The following is a 21,452-nucleotide window of genomic DNA, read 5'->3' as shown; positions in this document are numbered from 1 at the left end:
TAAAGAGTTATAAACGCGTAGTGGCTTTTTTTTTCTACTACTGTACATCCCCTTATTTTTCTTTAAATTATCAGGTAATTTAAAAAGGCTTTGCAGCCATGCATTATTTAGCTGAGTTGTTTGGGGATATTTTAATGCACTCCCGTTGATTTATGTCCTGGGACGTCCAGGGTTTACCTCATACCTCAGCTACATCTCGCGTTATCCTTCCTCCCTCCTCCAGGACGCATCTGGATGAACGCGGTGCATTTTCATGATTTATAGTTTTTATTAGGGTTTTTTTTTTACTGACAACAAGCTTCCCTGCTGCATCATGGTCAACCTCTGCTGCCTTTGCTGCGGTGCAATCCCTCAACCCCGCCCCCCTCCGTCCGGACAGTCGGGACCACCGCGGGATCCCCGCTCCGAGAAGCAGCAGCAGCAGCAGCCTCCTGCTGGCTTCGGCCCAGACGGTGTGGGGCTGAAGGGGGGACAAAAAGGGGGAGTAAACGGAGGGAGCAGGCAGAAGAGCCAGTGAATACATAAAATCATCTGAGGAGAGCATGCACAAAAGTGCAGCATGCTCTCCTCCGATCAGGACTCTGCGGAGGACACCGCGGCCAGCGCTCCCAATGATGCCGAGGGAGAGGAGCAGGAGCAGGGGCAAGAGGAGGAGGAGGAGGACTCACCAGCTGAGAGTGATGTCCGGGAGGAGGAGGTAGGTGTAGACATGCCATGTCATTCGTTAGCTTATTATTCTACTTAGACAAAAGTGTTGGAAACATGAAAAAAGGGGGAACAGATCTGATTTACTTTTAGAAAAGTGTAATACTTAATAATAAAGGTGCTTGTCAAAGATGCATGTTTCCTAAGCTTATTTTATTAAACTCCATAGCAATAGAGCTAATATAGATATTAAACACATGCATTTTCATGTCTGTGTTAGTGGCTCACTGGAAAATAAATCCTGTATTGACATCCTTTCTGTGCCATCACTGCCTCCACCTGCAGCCAAACAGCCTCCATGCTTGCTCAAATGTCAGAATAATCCCGTTTCACATAGTAGCAGCAGAGTCCAGTGATGTGGAAACCCATGCTTTTTGTCTCTCCTCCCCAAAGAGAATTGTTCAAGCCAGCAAAGAATTATTTTTGAAAAGCCAGTGACTCTGATTTCACTAGTCCTTTAAGCGTACATGCCTAGTGTTTGCTCTCTGTCTTACTGTCATGGAGTAATTACTGTGATTCCATCTGGGGATTGGCTGAGTGCAGCCATCCATGGACAGATGACATGAGTTGTCTCAGATCAATTGCCTGTGTAACTGCTTAGTCCTGTTTTATACTGTGGTGTAGATTAAAGTACACGTTTGTTACATTCAACTTTTTCACAAACATCCTTTTTTATTGCGAGCAGATTTAGTTCCGCTGCTTGAAAACAACATTGTCATCCCATTTGAGTGAGGCTTATTAACCTTGACTAGAAGATATTTTACTTTAGTATTTAAAATGGACATTTTCTGCACATCTTGCATATTATTGGAGTATAAAAGCATGATATAAAAAGTCATTAAATGCATTAAAAATCTGTACGTTTTCTGCAGTGTCTGCAGTAACGAGGCCTAAGCTCCTCAAAGGTCCATCCTCGCCGGATCACCAGAAATGAATCCCCTGTTTGCTCCATAAATAACTGAGGTGGAACCAGCAAAGTGTCATCTCCACCCCTGTGTCAGTACAGTAATGGGTGGGCTGGTTGTCAACATAAATCCTTTCACTCCATAAAACACCAGAGGTTGTCTACAAGAGCACAGGATCTCATGGGGGGGTTGGGGATTGTCACCACACCAGACACAAATATTACAAAGTACCAGAAAGTCGTGCAGAAATCCTGATGAATGTGACTGACAGGATGGGATATACATTAAATGTTGCAGTCCTGCTTCAATCCGTTTATACATCAATGGTTGCGCTCTCGTTTCTTTTGCTGTTAGTGTTACTGATGAAATAGCTTCAGGCCAGTGTCTCTGCTGAATGGGACAATTTGACTTGTGCTCAGTATTGCAAATGTGAGCATTTTCCGTTTGTCCTGATCACCCAATACTCTGCAGATAGGTGTGTGTGTGTGTGTGTGTGTGTGTGTGTGTGTGTGTGTAAGCAGTGCTGGGAGAAGTATTCAGACAGTTTTCTGCATGTAAAAGCAAAAGAGCTAATCCAGCATGCTATATTTTTCATTATAATTCCTGTTATATTAACGTGTGAGCAGCACTTAATGTTTCCTTACATCTATTTTCTGCAACCGCTTATCCTCAATCAGGGTCATGGTGGGCTGGAGCCTACCCCAGCTGACTTAAGGCGAGATAAGTCAAGTCGCCAGTTCATCACAGGGCACAAACAACCATTTATACTCACATTGACACCTACAGGCAATTTAGAGTCACCAATAAACCTATTAAGTGCACGTCTTCGGACTGTGAGAGGAAGCCATGCAGACTCAGATAGAGAGAATGCTTAATGTGTAATAAAGCTGATTTTAACCGTTTTACATGCTGTTGCATTGTTATTGCATTACAAAGTGTCATATTTAACCAGCTGTTGATATAGTTTGTAATTAGTTATTATTTTTAGGTATATAAGATGAATGTAGTGGAGTAAAAAGTATATTTACATCTGAAATACGATCTTAAAATGGAAATACTCAAGTAAATTACAAGTGCTGCACTTAAAGTAAATGCGCTTAGTTATATTTGACGACTCACTTGAAATGCATGAATGTCTGTGTGAGTGTCATGTCATGTCCGGCTGCAACTAACAATCTTTTTTGAGTCCAGGGTCACATTTTTCAGTCCAAACCTCAGAGATATTTAACAGAGAAAAGCAGTAAGTCATTACATACAAGAAACTGGAATCAAAGATATTGAAATTTTTTTACTTGATATGATATTTTTGTGATATTACAGCAGGTTTTTATTTTTCTGTTATGTTATGCTGTATCTCGTACAGCTGGGATAGGCTCCAGCCCCACCGTGACCCTGATGAGGATAAGCGGTTACAGAAGATGAAAAGATGGATATTGTTATAAGCTCATTTTATTCTCCATGGTCTTCGTGATCTTATCTGTATACATACACGTGTTACCATGTGACATTAATGTGACAACTTTACAACCAAGTACATTTGCCCTCATGCAATATTAAATTAATTTCAGAGATAGACGTGTGAAAACACCTCAGTTAATATTGAATCTGTCAGCTGGTCCACGTGGTTTAACTCTACGTGGTTTAATTGAATCCCACTGAGCTTCCTTTAGTTTGATTTACTTTTTGCTAAGGTATGGAAAAGCTCTGCAATTTATAGTGCTGTCACGGTCATTTGCATTTCTGCTGCAAGTCATAATGTCACCGCCATGTTTCAGGGCCTCATTCTTCTAAGTGCTTTTCTCTCATTACTCCCTCTCTCTCTCTCTCTCTCCTTTCTTTCTTATGTCTCTCTCTTTTTGCAGCAGCGTCCAGTGAAGCAGTCTCTGGGTGCTTGTGTCTGCCGGGAGTCCCATTGGCGCTGCTTGCTGCTCTCTCTGCTCATGTACAGCTGCCTGGGTGTGGTGGCCTGGTGCCGGTTGACCCAGGTTACCAAGATCAGCTTCAACCCGGCTCTCACCTCCTCCTTCATGACCTCCTTCACCTCCTCCCTGCAGGGTTCCTCTGGGATCGGGGTTGGAGGACACTCAATGATCTACCACGACAGCCCCTGCTCTGATGGCTACATCTACATCCCTCTGGCCTTCCTGCTCATGCTCTATGTGCTGTACATGGTGGAGTGCTGGCACTGCAGAGCCAGGAGTGAGCTGCAGTGTAAAGCAGACGTTGACAGCGTGTATGAGCGCGTGCTGCGGATGCGACAGGCCCAACCTTGCATATGGTGGAAGGCCATCAGCTACCATTTTGTGCGACGGACTCGGCAAGTCACACGATACCGCAACGGTGATGCCTACACCACCACACAGGTGTACCACGAGAGGGTGAACACGCACGTGGCTGAGGGCGAGTTTGACTTCAGCCACTGTGGGATGAAAGATGTATCACGTGACCTCAGAGGCTTGGCGGGACATCCAGCAACTCGGCTGCGCTTTACCAAATGTTTCAGCTTCACCGAGGCCGGTCCAGAAAATGATTACCTCAACCAGAGAGCCAGGTTCTTCTCTGAAATTGAGGGCTTGGACGATTACATGGAGGCCAGGGAGGGAATGCAGCTTAAGAATGTGGACTTTAGGGAAAACCTGATCGCCTATGTAGACCCAGAAAGGATGCCTTGGTACAGTTCCCAGCTCGCCTTCTGGCTGGCAGCTCTGCTGATGTTGTCCTGGCCTCTGAGAGTGCTGATAGAGTACCGCACTGCTTATGTACACTACCGCATAGAGAAACTATTTGGGTTGGAGTACAGCCACAGTAGCCCCTCTCCTCTGGATGAAGACAGGCCTCTGGGGAACAACCCTACTTGTGTTATTCCAAGAGTAGACACACTGGACAGCACGGAAATGGAGTGGCACATACGCTGTAACCGCCAGTTGATTCCCAGCTACTCCGAGGCCATGCTGGTCAACCAGAGCACAGCAGACTCGAGCTCACTACAAGACACTGAATACACCTCGTCGTCAAACTGCTTCCTCCTGGACAGCAGCCAGGCTGCTCAGAGCTACGGCGCCCTTCAAAGCCAGCGCGACTGCGAGCAGTGCAGCGAGCCTAACGGACAAGGTGATGGAGGAGGCAGGAGGAGGACCATCACCAGCTCCAGCTGCTCCTCCATCTTCTCCTGTCGCGGAGCGCTGTTCCATTCCCACCTCTCCTCGGACACGTCCCGCTTCTCTCTCTGCCGGATGTACGGCTCGCACCGCACCGTAGCCCTGTGGAGGAGCCACAGCAGCAACCTGACAGACCCTTGCTGCGTGGACGAGCAGTGCTGCCGTTCAGACTCCAGCCAGCTGGCGCTCAGTGACACTCCACCGACATATAGGGACGCCCGGTTCTTCCCTGTCCTCATCGTGCACCGGGCTGAGGGCTGCAGCAGCGAGGAAGGGAGGGAACTGAGGCATTATTATATACGGAGAGGGTCGTCCTGTGTGGAGACGGCTCTGTGAAGGCCGTAAAGACACCTATTGATCCGTTAAGATGGACTGAAGTCAGTGATGGATGGATGGTGCTGTAGGGTTGGTCACAATTTGCTGCATAGATAGACCTTCAGGTAATTCCACTGTAAATATGAAGTAAACTTAAATACAGACTTTCTATTTTTTAACACCAAGAGGTCAAAGAGTCCTCATACTCAATTGCACATGTTATTAAAGTTAAATTGTCTGTATGAAAACAGCCACAAGTGTGTGTGGAAACAGTGTGTATTGTATCTAAATGCTCTGGGACATTCAACAGTCTGTCAGCTACAGGAGCTGAATAAATGGTGCATAAAGGCCACTGATACGTGAAAACTGCACGAACCTCAGCATCCTAACCGTTCATCAAAAATCACAGGAAACAAAACCACACTGACCTTACATGTGTTGTTATATGCGTGGGGAGACTTTTTAGAGGCACATATATAAGAACAATACGAGAAAGATGCATGTTATTACCAAAGTCTTTTTAGTTGATTCATAGACGACGAGGTGAAGCCAAAGACTGTGTTCTGTTTTAGACTTTTATGAAACATTACAAAGCATCTACTGATGAGAGATATGTGGCGTGAAAAGTGATTGTGAAAATGTAAGCAATAAAAACAGTCATGAGTTCGCTTGTACTGTCAGATTGAAGGGAATATAGCATAATATATGTCTCCGGATGGTTATTTCCTCAAACTATGCTTTTAAATTAGGACCCTTTGTGTGTTAATACAGAGAGAGCAGAGTGAAGTTTCTCCAGCAGTCATGTTAATCTGAGGTGACGATGTCAGACACTCTCAGACTCACCGGTACCTCTGCTGTCCTCCACTACAAGGGGACAAACACTAATGTTCACTGACTTCAACCAACTACTGTATTTTGTGGCTGTGAGACAGAAAATAAACCGTTTACGCAGACAAACGATTAAATTCAGCATGTTAAATGAACTGGAGCAAAGTACAGCAGAAGAAGAGAAAAATGCTAAATAAGGTCACATAAATACGACATTTTATTTTTTATGAATAATATAGTGTGTTTTGAAGTCCTCGCATTCTGTGATCATATAGGTAACGCAGTTTATCATGATACTCCGGGGCCAGATTTCAAAATATTTATCAACTTGACACTTGTTCGCAAACTCAAGTGTGGATATAAATGATATTAAACATGTTCGTTTTACATATCAGGCAATGAAACTTCATTTTAAACTTGAACACGGGAACCAAAGCTCAACCAGAGGTAGTTCAGAGGAGATTTCTGTTTGATGAGGAACTATTTACTTTGGTAAAGAAATACTACAAAAATACTCCATTACTAATAAAAGTCTCGCTCCCCCAAAGTGAAGTAAAATCACAGATTATTAGAATATGATATTTATACAGTGTGTTACATGATCACTGGATTATTAATTATCAACATGGAGTCATTTAATCACTTTATAAACTACTAAGTAGTTGAATCTATGACATCCTGTTTATACGTAAGATAACCATGTGATCTGTGCAGAAAATCTACAGTAAAGTAACTACAGCGTCTAATAAATGTAGTAAAGTGAAAAGTTATGCGGTAGTCTTTCTTTCTGCTGACCACTAGATGCCACAATTGCTAAAGACTATATTAATTATTTTATTTTCATATTTTCTTATATTTCTTGATGGGTACATTTAACTGTTACCACAATTTTTTTTTTAATGTTTGCTGACCCGTCTACAGGCCGGGCAGAAAAGTAAATACTTCACCTCAGAAACTGTACACCTACTATTTTTTTCCACTCTTATTTTAGCCACATTTTTAATAGACTTTCTCCTCAGTTGTCATGGAGATATTTCAGTGAGCAACATCCGATGAGGTGGACAATGGGATGCAGTTAAAAGCTGCAGACAAACATGATTTGATCAACTAGTATTTGTTCTTAAATGTGACTGAACTGGAGATCATTAAAGAGTCTTTTGATTATTGTTTTTGTCAGACAAACTACCACATTATGTATTGTTCAATAAAAAGTAATTATTACCAAGCAGTGGGCTGCTCCTCTGCTGAACTGAGAAAAGGAAAACATGGTGCCATTCAGCAGCCATTTTCCTCTGACATCCTGCTCAGTTGGAAACTGTGCTCCAGGTTATGAGCCTTATAGATCAGCGACTGAAAAGACAATGGATAGTGAAAATCCCGGGGGACATTGGGCCATATTTCAAGGTAAAGCAACATATTCAATAGTCAAGCACAACCTGAACCTGTGTGATTTGACTGTGTGTGTTTTTTGTTTACACTTAAAAAAATATTGTTTAAATATCTTTATACATTTATTTTTTATATGATTTTAGGAAAATAACAACTGACACTTTGAAACACTGGATTCTTTTACAATTAATTTACTTGTTTCATTCATCTTTTCCTTTCCTGATTTAATTTTTTTCCCCACAACTGTCAAGTTTCTCTTCCACTGAAAGTAGCCGAGTCTCCAGTTCAGGCTTCAGTGATTTTGGCGTTTCTATCACGGGTGCTCCATAGAGGTTTCTGTTGCCACTGATACGCTTTGAACTCGTATCTGCTGTGCATGCCTCTTTAACCTCTCAAGTTTTGTCACTAGCTGATGTTTCGGCAGCGTAATTGTGATACATAACATCAGACACATGCACCACATTCTGATTCTGACCTTTGAGTATGTATGATCATGTGAGGCTGTGAACCTGGTGACACTTCCCTCTGCATTGCTGGTTGCTGCCTGCACTGTCCTGTGCTTACTTTTTAGGGAGTAGTCAAAAATGGTGGATATAGCTGTTGATGTAAGGCACTTCCTCCCACCACTGAAAAAGAAACACGTGTCTTCAAAGTGTGAAGCACACAGCCTAGAGTTTTGATTCAGGGTCTTACTCCGCATGTTGTTCAGCCATCGATGCAGCCTCTTGTGTCACACAATGACACAAAAACTGGAAAACCAGAGTATGCGAGTACATGTTTGCAAATATCTCATGTATATAGAACATTCAACATGCTTTTTGCTAATATCAAAAATGTTATTTTACTTTACCTTTAAATTATTCTTACTTTTTAATGATATTATATTGTGTATTTCTGCTGATGTGAAACAGTAATAACTGCTTTTAAAATAAATAGTGAAGCATTGGTACATCTTTTAAGTTATTATGAAGGAAAGAAGGCAATATTTTAATGCACTGTGACAAGTGAAGTTGGACATTTTAACATGGGGGCTTATGGAGATGAGTTTGTTCTGTAGCCAGCCTCAAGAAGCCGTTTCAGGTACTGCAGTTTTTGGCACTTCTGAATCGACTTCACTTCACAGATACGGAGGTTGCCAATTGATTTTGAGCCAGTGTTTGGTTTGTCTGTTCTGGGATACTGTAGAAACATGGCATGTAAGAGTAACTTTGTTGTTTGTAGATATAAAAGGCTCATTCTAAGGTAATAAAACATAACAATCCATGATGGAAACATAGTTCTGAATATTATATTCCATTTCTACCATATTCTGTCAATACATCCCTGGACCTTTAAGGTGTTTGTTTGATATTGTCCTACCAAAATAACAGGATTTGTTGTCCATTGCGGTCTGTCTGGCTTCTGCAGTTGAAGGCAGCACAAGACAGCATCTTCTTTGTGTTCAGCTCACTTTATTCATAGCACCTCTTCAGTTCATGTTAGTGCTGGAGGAAGGTTTGACTGAACCGCTAAACAGTTCAGGTTTTTTAAACCAATCACAGTCGTCCTGGGCAAGGCTAAGGGCTGCCTTTTTTTAAATATACCTTTATTAAAAATGTCAATAAAGAAAACAGAAAAGTTACATTCAAACATAAGAATAATTTGGAAAAACAAAATGAAAAGCAGCATCAAACTGAAAAGGACAGCAAATACAAAATAAATCAAAATTAAATTCTTTTAAAAACATATTAACTTTATATTTTAATTAATAACATGAAATAAAATCTCTCTCTAAAATCTGAGTAGATTTTACCTTGATTGACTCCCTTTTTTTGTTTATTTGTTTTAAACGTGTTGCTTTTGCTTATTGTTTTATTTATAGGACTGTACAAGCAACAAACCATACCAATTCATTAACAAAAAATATAAATAAAATAAAATACAGTAGTATAGTAAAGTATATAATAGTAAGATTCATTCTGGTGATAGATTTCTTTAGACAAACGTCGCTGAGTAGATTTTTACTACTCACATGCAAAAAGAAAGTACTTTTAATTTAAAAAAGAAACTACTTAAAATGACGATAAGTTAGGTCCAGATGGGTATTTCACACATTTATTGTATGTGTCTATGTATGTATGTATGTATGTACGCTAAAAAAAACATTTTGGGCACATGCATTTCAATTACATAGAAGATTTCCATCCATTTGAATTACATAGTTTTAATTTAAATTAACTAACAAACTTAATGTGAAGCAAGTAAAAAGATTCATGTATAAGTACTAATAAACTCAAAATGACTGAATACATTTTTGCTGTTCGGTTTGGGCAAACAAATTGTCTTTATTAATATTGAATGCATAAACCTGGCTACTACTACACTACTTTGTAGTGGAAGCATATTAAGTTTATAAGTACTATTACATGAATCTTATTACTTGCTTCACATTAATTTTAAGACTATGTAATTCAAATGGATGGAAATGTAATGTAATTTAAATGCAATAAAGTCCTGCATTTTGGCGAACATTTTTTGGTGACAGACTTCTTCAAACAAACATAACATCATAACGATGGAGTAATTAAGACATTAATTAAAATAAGCTTTGTGGATATGAAATGTCCCCAATAAAATAAATACAGTCGTGCATAACTTGTCAACCTTGTATTTGAAAACAAAACAGAAGAATTATACTTTCTTGTCAGAAAGTACATTTATTAATCTTAAAATAATCTTAAAATAATCTTTATATAATATTTAAAGAGTCTTTAAAGAATCTTTAAACAATATTTAAATAATCTTTAAACAATATTTAAATAATCTTTGAAAAATCTTTAAATAATCTTTAAACGATATTTAAACAATCTTTAAATAATCTTTAAATAATCTTTATATAATATTTAAATAATCTTTAAATAATCTGTAAATAATCTTTAAATAATATTTAAGTAATCTTTAAAGATTATTTAAATAATATTTAAATAATCTTTAAACAATATTTAAATAATCTTAAAATAATATTTAAATAATATTTAAATAATATTTAAATAATCTTTAAACAATATTTAAATCATCTTTAAACAATCTTTAAACAATCTTTAAACAATATTTAAATAATATTTAAAATCTTTATAAACTTTTTTTTCTATTTTCTTTTTGCGCGCTCGAGCCCATACGTTTCACCGACGTCACTTCCCACGCGCGCGAGATCATGCTAACAAGCGGCTAACCAACTGACACTGATCAACAGACACCGAGCAGCTCCGCAGCTGATCCTGATCCGGACTCTGTCAGACTGCCTCACTGCAGGTCTCGTATCCCCGCTGCAGGTCGCGTTCAGAGCCTCTGACTCCCGCTCAGATGCGGCTCCGTGCGGGAGTCTGCTCTGTTGTTGACATCCGTGACGAGCACGGGCGTGTGTTGTGTCCGTAGCCATCAGAGCTAGCGTTACTTTGTTCGCGGAAGTTTTCTCTCTGGTATGCATTCAAACATTTAGCTCGGTCTGACTCGGCTCTGGAGCCGGACTCCTGTCACTTTCAGTGTTTTTGGTTTGCGATGAAGCTCCAGTGTGATGTCGAGGTGGTGAATCGGATGCTCCCCACGTTCGGGATGAAGAGTCGGGGCAAAGGGACGAGAGCTGTGCTCTCCATCGGGAAACACACGGACAAGACGAGCCAGCGCAGCAGCGTCTACATGATGATCTGTACGGCCAAAGACCGAGCAGGCTCCAAGTACAAGGTCAGTGTCTGTCATATCCTGAACTGTACAGGCTGCGTGGCCTCTGATGCTGTTTTCCCAAAACAGCCAGATTGACTCAACAAATCAGTAATCATATAGATACATAAAGTAGTTTTAAAGTAAAAAAACAAACTGAATATTCAATATAACACCAAATGTAGTCCCTATGTCAGTCACTATGTCTTTATGTGTGTACTGTAGTTCATGAAGGATCTGTTTACATTTCATTTACATGTCAGGATACTAGATCATATCATATTTGTGTCAGACAGTCCTTATTTCTTAGACAGAAACATTAAACCCGTCTAGTTGCCTTTTAAGAGTAAAGTTATGATGGATAAAAACAGTAAAGATCTATTAAGTCACCATGAAACGTGTTTGTATTGTTACTGTCGGATCGAATATTTACACGTTAATACAAGAGAACTAGTATATCTCCCTTGATTTATGTTTGAACTATTGTATTGAGTTGTAAGTGACGTTGTCGTCATTTCAATCCTTAAACTACACATTTAAAAAAAAAAAAAAATTAATATTTTGATGCAAAAAGGTGATATATTTATATGTATGCCTTTTGTTTTATGTCATTTAACAGTTCATCCAGGCACCCACGCAGCCCAAGTAGACTCTGAAATATTGTCCCAACAGCTTATACAACAGACGCTGTTTTGAATGTGTAGGTCTCATTTAAAGTGTCGACAAGGACGTCCAAATTACATGCTGCGTTCCTCTTAGTTCTAGTTTAATAAGACAGAAAATGAGAGCTGTTATGTTATTTATTCGTCAGTAAAAAGAAAAACAGATATTCTATGACAATTTCTTTTTAGATTAAATACATGTTTCATTTTCCAACATCACTAGATGTTTTAGCTTGAGCTCATTTGAACGATTTTATATACCGTTGGTTGACTGCATTTGTGTTTTTCCATTAACCCAATCCCCTGAGTCACTTAAGAAAATCAACTTTTTCAATTATTCATCATTATCTTTCGCAGAAAGACCCAGATTGGTGAACCCTAGAAGTATTGTTTTCAATGCTGCCTTCAGGTGCACCTCAGAAGCTTCTGATTTAAAAGCTCATAGACGTAAACCAGCATGCTGATAAACACTTTCGGTGTTCCCGTCTGAACTTGTCGAAAGGGGTGAATCACTCTTTTTCGGAAGATGATGTAAGCCTGTCCTGTTGTGAAATTGTGAAGTGTATTTTTCCATCACTGGTGTTTCTCTTACAGCTAAAAGACAACATAGAGAAGTTCTTCACTTGGTTTGTGGAGGAAGGCAAGGCCACAGTGAGACTAAAGGAACCCGCTGTTGACATTTGTTTGAGCAAGGTATGACATCCAACATGGTGTAAAACAGTCTGAATATGAACGGGTTTTGTTCTTGTCCTGTCATGCAAACTCATTTTTTGTTACTTGGAAGAATTGCCACACAAGACTCAGACCAGACTGTCCGGTCACTCGTGTCAACTAGTCAGACACACAGGCTTGTTTTGACTGCAGCTGATGCCTGGACAGACACCGTAGCAGCCATTGTTTCCAGCTGCTGTAAAGCTCTCCTGGCTGTTTTGAGGCAGTGGTCACCTCTCACCTAGATTCTAACTAGAGTTGCGCGGTACCCACGGTACCCCGCGGTGCCAAATTGTAACAGTTCCTACTATACTAGAAATTCTACACGACGGTACTACCGGTGCCAGTTTCCGCTACTCTCCTCCTGGCTTCTCACTGCATGCTACTCCCTTGTAAACAAACCAACATGACAACTACTGCAACCGACCTACTCAGCTGCTGAATGATTGGCTGTTTGCCTGTTACTGGTGACGTCCAGGGATATGATAGGCTGTTTCCGCACGCTGGGTCCGCCCATGTGTTAGCTGATTGGCTGTTCATGTGTTTCTGCCGGCAAGAACGAACTCCATGAAGACCGCTCCGCTTCGATAGAAATTCGCTTCAAAACAAACAACAAGCTAAAGTTCTGTGCACAGCTGACCGTCACAAACACGAGACAACACACTCACCGTGGCAGAAGCACCGGGCCCGAGCGGCGAGTCTGCCACGGCGTCGTCGTCGTCAGTGGCACTCACATATTTGTTTCAGTCTAATTCTTACTTTACCAGTATTATGTTTATCATGCACCAAACAACATTATAAGTAACTAATAAGTATTTATAACTTGTACAAATGCATTGCATTTCATAAAAATAATAATAATAAAGTAAAGCAGTATTGCGATAATACCCAGAACCGCGATACTTTGTCTGGTATAGTATCGTGGTTACTCATTTTGGTATCTTGACAACTCTAATTCTAACATCAACCCGTCATGTTGGCACAAATACACTCACACACCGACAAACAAACTGATAGAGCAATCGGCAGGTAAACAAGGAAAACATGAGTGTGAACCCAACTTAACCGACACAACCACGGTAATAAAAAAATATATATGATACCGCAACCAGAAATCACAGCCTACCTTTTGGTCATGGGTCTATTTTTTTTTATTTTTTTTGTACTTTACATCCTGAGTCATTCACATTTATATTCAGCAAAAAGTCCTCATCTTAATTGTGTCAAGCTTCCAGGTCAGGGAATTTAGGTTAGATATTTCAAAGAAATCCAGTCATATGCCACCACTTGAGAAGAAGCTTGGAGTCTACCGTCTCTGTCTGACATCTATCGATCTGTTAATCCACCTGTAACTTTCTTCATCGATCCGCAGGCTGATGCCAACAGCTTAAAGAACTTCCTGTCAGCCGCTCGCTTGGCGGACAGAGGAAGAGACGCGGCCAGCCTTCCCCTCTCCACGCTCACTCCTGTTCGCGCCAGAGACGTCGAGCAGCCCAAGAAGAAGCTCACCATCACGTCCAAGAAGGACTACCCCCTCACGTCCAGCTTCCCCTACTCCCTGGAGCAGCTGCAAGTCTCCTACTGCAAACTGTCACGGGTGGACATGCGGATGCTGTCCCTTAAAGGTAGAGTTGTTTTTGTAGAAAAGTCTATGGAGCGTTAATGTCTATTCTACTTCACCATTCTACTTGGCCTGAAAACATTTTTGTTGTGTCCTGTGACTCATGGAGGATTTTTTAATGTGTCTCTTGCAAGTCTCCCAACTTTATGGTTGCTAGAGGTCCCTCTTAAGTAGTGTTTTGTTTTTGTTTTTTTCACAGCTCTCCGCAAGTTAGACCTCAGCAACAACCACATCAAGAAGCTCCCTGCCACCATCGGTGACCTCAGCTGCCTCTCTGAGCTCATCCTCCACAACAACCACCTGGAAGCTTTCAGCGTGGCCCTCTGCCTGTCCACCCTGCAGCGGACTCTCCAGCTCCTGGACCTCAGCCAGAATCAACTGCAGTCCCTCCCCGCTCAGTTCTGCCAGCTCAGAGAACTAGTGAACCTCAAACTGGACGACAATGAGCTCGTCTGTTTGCCGTTCCACATTGGGCGGCTTTCAAAGTTGAGGTTCTTGTCAGCTGCGCATAACCAGCTGGCCATGTTGCCCAGTGACTTCCGTAGGCTGAGGCTGGAGAACCTGGACCTGTTTGGAAATCCGTTCGTCCAACCGAACTCTCTGGACCACACAATGAATCTCACATTCCCACTTCCACTTCAGGAGATGGCCTCCAGAGCTGTGGCTAACCTCAGGTTAGAATTAAACATGCTCATACTCTATCTTCACTGCGCTTCATACAGCAAACCCCTCATTGTGTTTTTACTGGTTCTCCTCACAGGATACCATACGGACCTCACCTCATCCCCGCCCACTTGTGTCGGGACCTCGAAGAAGGCAAGACCTGCGACTGCGGCCGTGTTTGCGTCAGCTTCTACATCAAGACGGCGGTCAGCATGAACCTGCACCAAGTCTCCCACACGGTGGTCCTGGTGGACGACATGGGGGGCACAGACGCACCTGTGCAGCAGCACTTCTGCTCCCTCTCCTGCTACTCTGAATTTTTAGACAACTCCCTCCAGAGAGGAATCAGATGAAACACTCTTTTTTTTCCCCCATTCGACAGGAAACAAACCAACAGCTGGAAATTGCTGCGGATTTTGCAATAGACTGCGAGCTGTGAGACGTTGTAGGAGAGGAATCTGCAGTAGTAAACAGCTCAGCGGTGCAGGTTCCTGCTACAGCCTGAGACTCTGTTAAGCTTTGTTTTTAAAAGCGCTTCAAGCTGCCTGTTTTACACTTGTGTTTGACTTCCCACACATCGCAAACGGTGCAAGACATGACAAGACACTCACCTTTCGTACCTGCTCCATCTGTAACCGAGTGACACTGACATTATGTAACTCACAGCAACACTGACACAAAACGAAACTTACCCTGTGCTGCTGGTCACACGTCATCTTTTTCATTCTCCCTGCCCCTTAAAGCAAACTGCAGGTTGGTTCACCCACTGACCTACTTCTGCTCAGCAGGGGAATAAAGAAATTAGATAAATTTAAGTTTTTCTCCTGAACTCAGTGCCTCAGGGTCCACAAGTAAAGGGAGCTGTGTTTTTACTGACCCGCAACTTATACACATATAATGTGGAAATTTCAATAAATAAAAGTATTCACTTTGTTTGTCCTCAGTAGCTTATTCTGGGATGTTGAAATGAGTCATGTGAAGAGAAATATGAATGTTTAATATTGTTGGACACACTACAATAAAGAAAAAGATACCACACATGCCCTCCACTTTCACACACACAGACGAACTCCCTGGAGTCCTCGCACACAGTCCTCAGTCCAGCTCAAACATCAGGGAGTTTTGGAAGATGAACCCAGCGGACGTGGAATGGTCGCTGATGATCTCTTCGTTACCATCTGTATCGATTTCCCTTAAAAGCACAGGTGGAGGCTTGTGGTTGCAGCCCTCTGGGTTTTGGAAGATTTGCTCTGTCGGCAGGTCGTCTTCGTCTGCGTTATCCCTTCGGTCGCACTCTGCTGAACCCGTGGCGAATTCCTCAGAGCTGAGGCTGCCTGAGCCTCCTCCGCTTGACTTGTTTGCGTCGTCTGTTGCGGTCATCTTGCTGGACTCCTCAGTCCCCTGGGGAACGCAGCACTCCTTTATGTTCTGGCTTTGAGTGTCGGCGGCTAATGCAGCATCTGTTTCCACCTAGGACAGAAAAATACAAGTTACCTGCAGCTTAGTTTGATCTCACACACTTGTACTTCCTCTTTAACACAAAGTCATCTCACCTTCAGATTCTCTGTTGTCTTTACAGTCTCCTCTTTGATGTCTGAAGTCCTCGTTTTGGGTGTTGGCTCCAAACAGGAGTTCAGATTTACCTCTTCCTCTTTTTCTCCGTGACTTGAGAGTTCAGCATTGATTAGAACTGGCTGTTTTTCTGTTTCAGGTGCAGCCACGCGTGAGTTTTCCAAGTTTCTGTCAACATTATCACCGTGAAAACCTGTCACAACACAATCCTTTCTCTCCGCTGCTCGGTCACATTCATCTTCACTTGATTTGTTAGGTTCACATATCCATTCATCTTCATCTTTCTGCCTTTTTCCAACTTCTCTCTCGTTTTCCTGCTTCTGCTCTTTCACTTTCTCCTCCTCCACACTTTCTTGGTCTTTTTGTATCTGCTTCTTCCATTCTCTCTCTTCCTCCACACCAATTTCCTCTTCTTTGCTATTTTCTCCTTCCCACACCTGCTCCTCTCCTTTCTCCTGACCTCTTTCTCCTTCGCCATTCTCTACCCTTGTCTGCTGCTGCTTCAAATCCTCCTCGGTGTCTCTCTCCTCCTCACTTCTCGGGTCTTCTCTCTCCTTCTCCTGACATTTTTCATCCTCTTCTGCCTCACTTTTCTCCTCCTGCCTCTCATCATCACTACCACCGGTCCGATCGGCCCCTACAGCAAAAACAAAAGCTTCACTGGAAGGAAGAACGGGCAGTGTGACTGTAAGCTGTCCTCTCTGTCTGTTGAACTTGGCCTCTCCTTTATCTTCATCCACAGGGTAGGCTAAGGGCAGCTCCAGCCTGTAGGCTGGGTTCTTGGACTCCAGCAGCAGCCTCGTCTCCTTTACCTCGAGGCTGGCATCGGTGACTGCCTTCAGAAGTGGCAAGTCGATGGTAACTATGATCTCTTTGGGCCTGGGGCTTTGGGCTGAGTCTCTAGAGCACCTAAAGTCCTGTAGATCAATAAAAGATCGATATTTGACTGTGTAGTTTGGCTTGGTTGGCTCTTTGGTTTTCTGAGGCTCTACCTGGAAGCTTTTAGGTTCAGCTTCGCTGCTGTTTTCTGTCGCAGGTGATCCTGTAGGTTTGGTTTGCGAGGGTTGGATAGGTCGTTTCTCATTTGGGTATGGGAATGCAAGAGGGTCAGGCTTCTCCGAGGGCGCCTTGGCTTCATATCCAGGTGTTGGTCTCCGGATGACACAAGGGTGCGGGGTGCCTTTGTATTTTGTACTCATCTCCCTCACGTTATTTTTATCCAGAGTCACGTTAAAAGCTTTCTGGATTCCCTGAATGGCCGTGCTGTCCACCATATCCATGAATCTTTTGTTTTTGCTTGCGATGTGGAGGGTGTCAGGGTGGAAAATAACATCATAGATCATGATTTTGTTCCCCTTTGGGTCTGTGTCTTGCCTCCCTGGGTGCAGACTGTGAGGCAGGGACCAGCACTGTCCTCTGCGTCCTTCCTCCGACACCCCCCATCTACTGGAAGGCTTTCCAAGTTTCTCATTGGCACAGATGTTGATGAAACACTTCTGCTTGCCGTTCACACTCGTCCTGAGAGCCCTGAAGGGTTCAGGGTGGATGAATTCAACTGTGTTTCCTCTTTCCTGCTCCAAAAGTTTGATCTCCTCCTCATATCTTTTCTTATTCTCGGGGTCTGATAATTCTTCTGCGTACTCACGCAACATTTCTCTGAACTTCTCGTCTTTGAAAGCTTTTGTCAACCTGTCCATTTCGTCCACCGTCATGTTCAGTTCTTTCAGTTTATCTCCGACCTCCATGCTGATTGTTACGAGGGGAAATATCGAGGCGCAGAGAAGTTTAAACGAGATAAACCTCCACAAAATATATCCGAAGTGAGGTTAGCTAAATTAAAACCGTCCTCGACGTCTTTTTTTGTCCTTTTATGTCCATTAAAATGTTTTTTTGTTTGTTTTTCTTAGCTCCTGTTGGACCTCTAACTAGCGACAAACGGTCCTAATATAGTTGTGTTAACGTAACCATAGCAACATCGGGGTCGTTGGTGTAACAAGGAAACACTTCCCTGAGAAACGGTTTTCTTTTTGCCCCCATAAATATAAAAGTAGCAATTTAAATTTACATTATTAAATGTATTTTTCTTTAAGTTTAACCAAAAGAAAATAAGATAAAACTCACATCTACAGTGGCTTAATTGTGTTATAGATTCGATTAATTTAATTAAGTGGTCAAAGACTTGACTTTTTGGCACTGTAGTGGTGTATTTCAAGTACAAATTAAAGAATATTCCTGAATATTCCTATTTTATGCAACTTCTACTACAACCTAGTGGCAAATGTTGTACCTTTTAATGCATAAATCTGACAAGCTACTAGTTTTCTTATGGCCGAGCTCTTTTAAAGAATTTTTAAAGAATTTTTAATCATAATCCAGTGATTCGTTTTATGTTTTAAATTGTTTTTCAAATTTGCTGTCTTAAATGACATTCTGATGTTTTTAATTAAATTTTCTTCTCTTTTTAATTTTTTTTATTTCTATTGCTATTGCTTATCTTAATGTCAAATGTTTTTCCTTGCCTCTGTAAAGCACTATGAATTACCTTGTGTACGAATTGTGCTATACAAATAAACTTGCCTTGCCTTGCCTTGTGCACAAAAACTGAAATGAAAACAGGTCTGTTCATTTTTTAAAGATTTGTGGTTCTCACAGGACAGCAAACATATGATGATCTTATAAAATATGACGCATTTCTGTGGATTAAACTACCCAAAAGTACATAAAGTAGTTCAAATGAGCAGTAAAATTAAACAGACACGTCAATACAGCAGTAATATTAATCCAAAAACATCATATGTAATAGTAAAACAGCAGTAATATTAATCCAAAAACATCATATGTAATAGTAAAACAGTGACAGGGCACAGTTTTCTCCATCCTGAGATAATTTAGCAAGTAAAATTCGCTGAAAATGCTTGCATACTTTTACTTAAATAAGGACTTATGGTATTAATCTTACATTGACACGGCATGCACAATAAAATAATAATGAATTACACCTGTTTTTCCTTTTGTGACACAAGGAAGGATCATGACCAATCACTTGAATTTGCCACAAGTTATCTATAAGACAATCAAAGCAAACAGGGTGGTACAAATAGGACTTAGTACTATTTTTGATTTGTTGAAATCATGCTCTTTCAAATTTGTATGAATATCTCCTTGATTATTCAAGTCAGCCATCACTATAATTAATTATACAAGTGAGTTAAATTGGTTATTACTGAAGGATAATGCTAAATTTGACCACTGTTAAGTGATTTATCACAGGTTTTGACCACACCTAATTTAATTTTGGGTTTCTTGTTTCTTAATATCCATATAAATGGTCATATAATGGACTCATGCATGGATGCATACAATGAGCCTTTTGACACTAATAACTTATTAATAACCCTACCCTTTATGCAAAAAAACAAAACCAACAACAACAAAAAACCTTATGAACAAAACAAGTAAAATTAACTCTTACATTAAACACACATATTTTAGTTATATTCCTTTTATTTACGGCAGTTCACAATACACAAGGTGGATAAGAAATTACTCATAAATAGGAAATCAACGAGAATTTAAGAATAAAGGATATGTGTTTATAGATTTAAAAAACAGTGAAACGGAGTCTGACAGCTGTGGTAAATATGTAGTATTTGTAGTAAAGGTGCCCTTTTTATATACATTATGATCACGTATACTTTCATAGTTATATTATTAAAATTAAAATGTTCTCCAGTTAGTGTTAGTGTAATCTTATATAAGGCTACAAACCATGTGTGTATTTCTGTGAAATGGTCAAACAGCATACTGTGCTATAAAGGTATATATAGTTTATATAACTTTTTATTTTATTCTGCTATTTTAATTTAGTACTTTCAATTTTTCATTTATAGCATATCCTAAAGTGGTGGTGGGTAAATTCTGGTTGATTTCCTATTTATGAGTAATTTCTAATCCACCTTGTGTATTGTGAACTGCCGTAAATAAAAGGAATATAACTAAAATATGTGTGTTTAATGTAAGAGTTAATTCACTTGTTTTGTTCATAGGGTTTTTTGTTGTTGTTGGTTTTGTTTTTTTGCATAAAGGGTAGGGTTATTAATAAGTTATTAGTGCAAAAGGCTCATTGTATGCATCCATGCATGAGTCCATTATATGACCATTTATATGGATATTAAGAACAAGAAACCCAAAATTAATTTAGGTGTGGTCAAAACCTGTGATAAATCACTTAACAGTGGTCAAATTTAGCATTATCCTTCAGTATAACCAATTTAACTTCTACTGTAAATTAATTATAGTGATGGCTGACTTGAATAATCAAGGAGATATTCATACAAATTTAAAGGAGCATGATTCTCAACAAATCAAAAAATAGAGTCTATTGTACCACCCTGTTTGCTTTGATGTCTATAGATAACTTGTGGCAAATTCAAGTGATTGGTCATGATCCTTCCTGTGTCACAAAGAGGAAAAAACAGGTGTAGATCATATTATTATTGTGCATGCCGTGTCAATGTAGATTAATACCATAAGCCTTATTAAGCAAAAGTATGCAAGTATTTTCAGCGAATTTTACTTGCTAAATTATCTCAGGATGGAGAAAATTGTGCCCTGTCACTGTTTTATATTACAATGATGTTTTTGGATTAATATTACTGCTGTATTAACGTGTCTGTTTAATTTTACTGCTCATTTGAACACTTTATGTATTTGGGTAGTTTAATCCACAGAAATGCGTCAATCTATAAGATCATCATATGTTTGCTGTCCTGTGAGAACCACAAATCTTTAAAAAATGAACAGACCTGTTTTCATTTCAGTTTTTGTGCACAAGGCAAGGCAAGGCAAGGCAAGTTTGTTTAGCACATTCGTACACAAGGTAATTCATAGTGCTTACAGAGGCAAGGAAAAAACATTGACATTAAGACAAGCAATAGCAATAGAAATAAAAAAATTAAAAAGAGAAGAAAATTTAATTAAAAACATCAGAATGTCATTAAGACAGCAAATTTGAAAAACAATTAAAACATAAAACGAACACTGGATTATGATTAAAATTCTTTAAAAATTCTTTAAAAGAGCTCAGCCATAAGAAAACTAGTAGCTTGTCAGATTTATGCATTAAAAGGTACAACATTTGCCTAGTTGTATATAAGCTCTTCTCAACAAAAAAAAAAAAAAAAAAAAAACCAAAAAAAAAGCAAAAAACAAACAAAAAAAAACCAGG

At 40.3% G+C, this 21,452-nt stretch overlaps 3 protein-coding genes across 3 annotated transcripts; 2 read left to right on the top strand and 1 right to left on the bottom strand.

The window, feature by feature from the left end:
- Positions 1–111: 111 nt before the first annotated feature.
- On the top strand, positions 112–6,447 carry LOC104922173 (transmembrane protein 151B). Its single transcript, XM_027275090.1, has 2 exons — positions 112–697; positions 3,473–6,447. Exons 1-2 carry the CDS (start codon positions 560–562, stop codon positions 5,102–5,104), a joined length of 1,770 nt encoding a protein of 589 aa, XP_027130891.1. The 5' UTR covers positions 112–559; the 3' UTR covers positions 5,105–6,447.
- A 4,030-nt stretch (positions 6,448–10,477) lies between these two features.
- Positions 10,478–15,488, top strand: lrr1 (leucine rich repeat protein 1). Its single transcript, XM_010734874.3, has 5 exons — positions 10,478–11,020; positions 12,253–12,351; positions 13,742–13,994; positions 14,190–14,664; positions 14,751–15,488. The coding sequence occupies exons 1-5, from the start codon at positions 10,838–10,840 to the stop codon at positions 15,004–15,006; spliced, it is 1,266 nt and encodes a 421-aa protein (XP_010733176.1). The 5' UTR covers positions 10,478–10,837; the 3' UTR covers positions 15,007–15,488.
- dnaaf2 (dynein axonemal assembly factor 2) lies at positions 15,026–18,260 on the bottom strand. Its single transcript, XM_010734875.3, has 2 exons — positions 16,207–18,260; positions 15,026–16,123 (listed from the first exon to the last, which is right to left on the bottom strand). The coding sequence occupies exons 1-2, from the start codon at positions 17,968–17,970 to the stop codon at positions 15,749–15,751; spliced, it is 2,139 nt and encodes a 712-aa protein (XP_010733177.3). The 5' UTR covers positions 17,971–18,260; the 3' UTR covers positions 15,026–15,748.
- Between the last annotated feature and the right edge of the window lie 3,192 nt (positions 18,261–21,452).

The sequence above is a fragment of the Larimichthys crocea genome, chromosome XXIV (assembly GCF_000972845.2).
Source record: "Larimichthys crocea isolate SSNF chromosome XXIV, L_crocea_2.0, whole genome shotgun sequence".
NCBI lineage: Eukaryota > Metazoa > Chordata > Actinopteri > Sciaenidae > Larimichthys > Larimichthys crocea.
The sequence above is the reverse complement of the archived record's forward strand: the minus strand, read 5'-3'. Positions and strand labels throughout refer to the sequence as shown.

What these genes read in the sequence shown, in the direction of transcription:
- lrr1 (XM_010734874.3), top strand. Translation starts at nt 10,838, where the DNA reads ATGAAGCTCCAGTGTGATGTCGAGGTGGTGAATCGGATGCTCCCCACG. An exon ending in GAGCAGGCTCCAAGTACAAG is followed by an intron (nt 11,021 to 12,252) that starts GTCAGTGTCTGT and finishes TTTCTCTTACAG; the next exon opens with CTAAAAGACAACATAGAGAA. An exon ending in TTGACATTTGTTTGAGCAAG is followed by an intron (nt 12,352 to 13,741) that starts GTATGACATCCA and finishes ATCGATCCGCAG; the next exon opens with GCTGATGCCAACAGCTTAAA.
- dnaaf2 (XM_010734875.3), bottom strand. Translation starts at nt 17,970, where the DNA reads ATGGAGGTCGGAGATAAACTGAAAGAACTGAACATGACGGTGGACGAA. An exon ending in AGACAACAGAGAATCTGAAG is followed by an intron (nt 16,124 to 16,206) that starts GTGAGATGACTT and finishes TTTCTGTCCTAG; the next exon opens with GTGGAAACAGATGCTGCATT.
- LOC104922173 (XM_027275090.1), top strand. Translation starts at nt 560, where the DNA reads ATGCTCTCCTCCGATCAGGACTCTGCGGAGGACACCGCGGCCAGCGCT. An exon ending in GTGATGTCCGGGAGGAGGAG is followed by an intron (nt 698 to 3,472) that starts GTAGGTGTAGAC and finishes CTCTTTTTGCAG; the next exon opens with CAGCGTCCAGTGAAGCAGTC.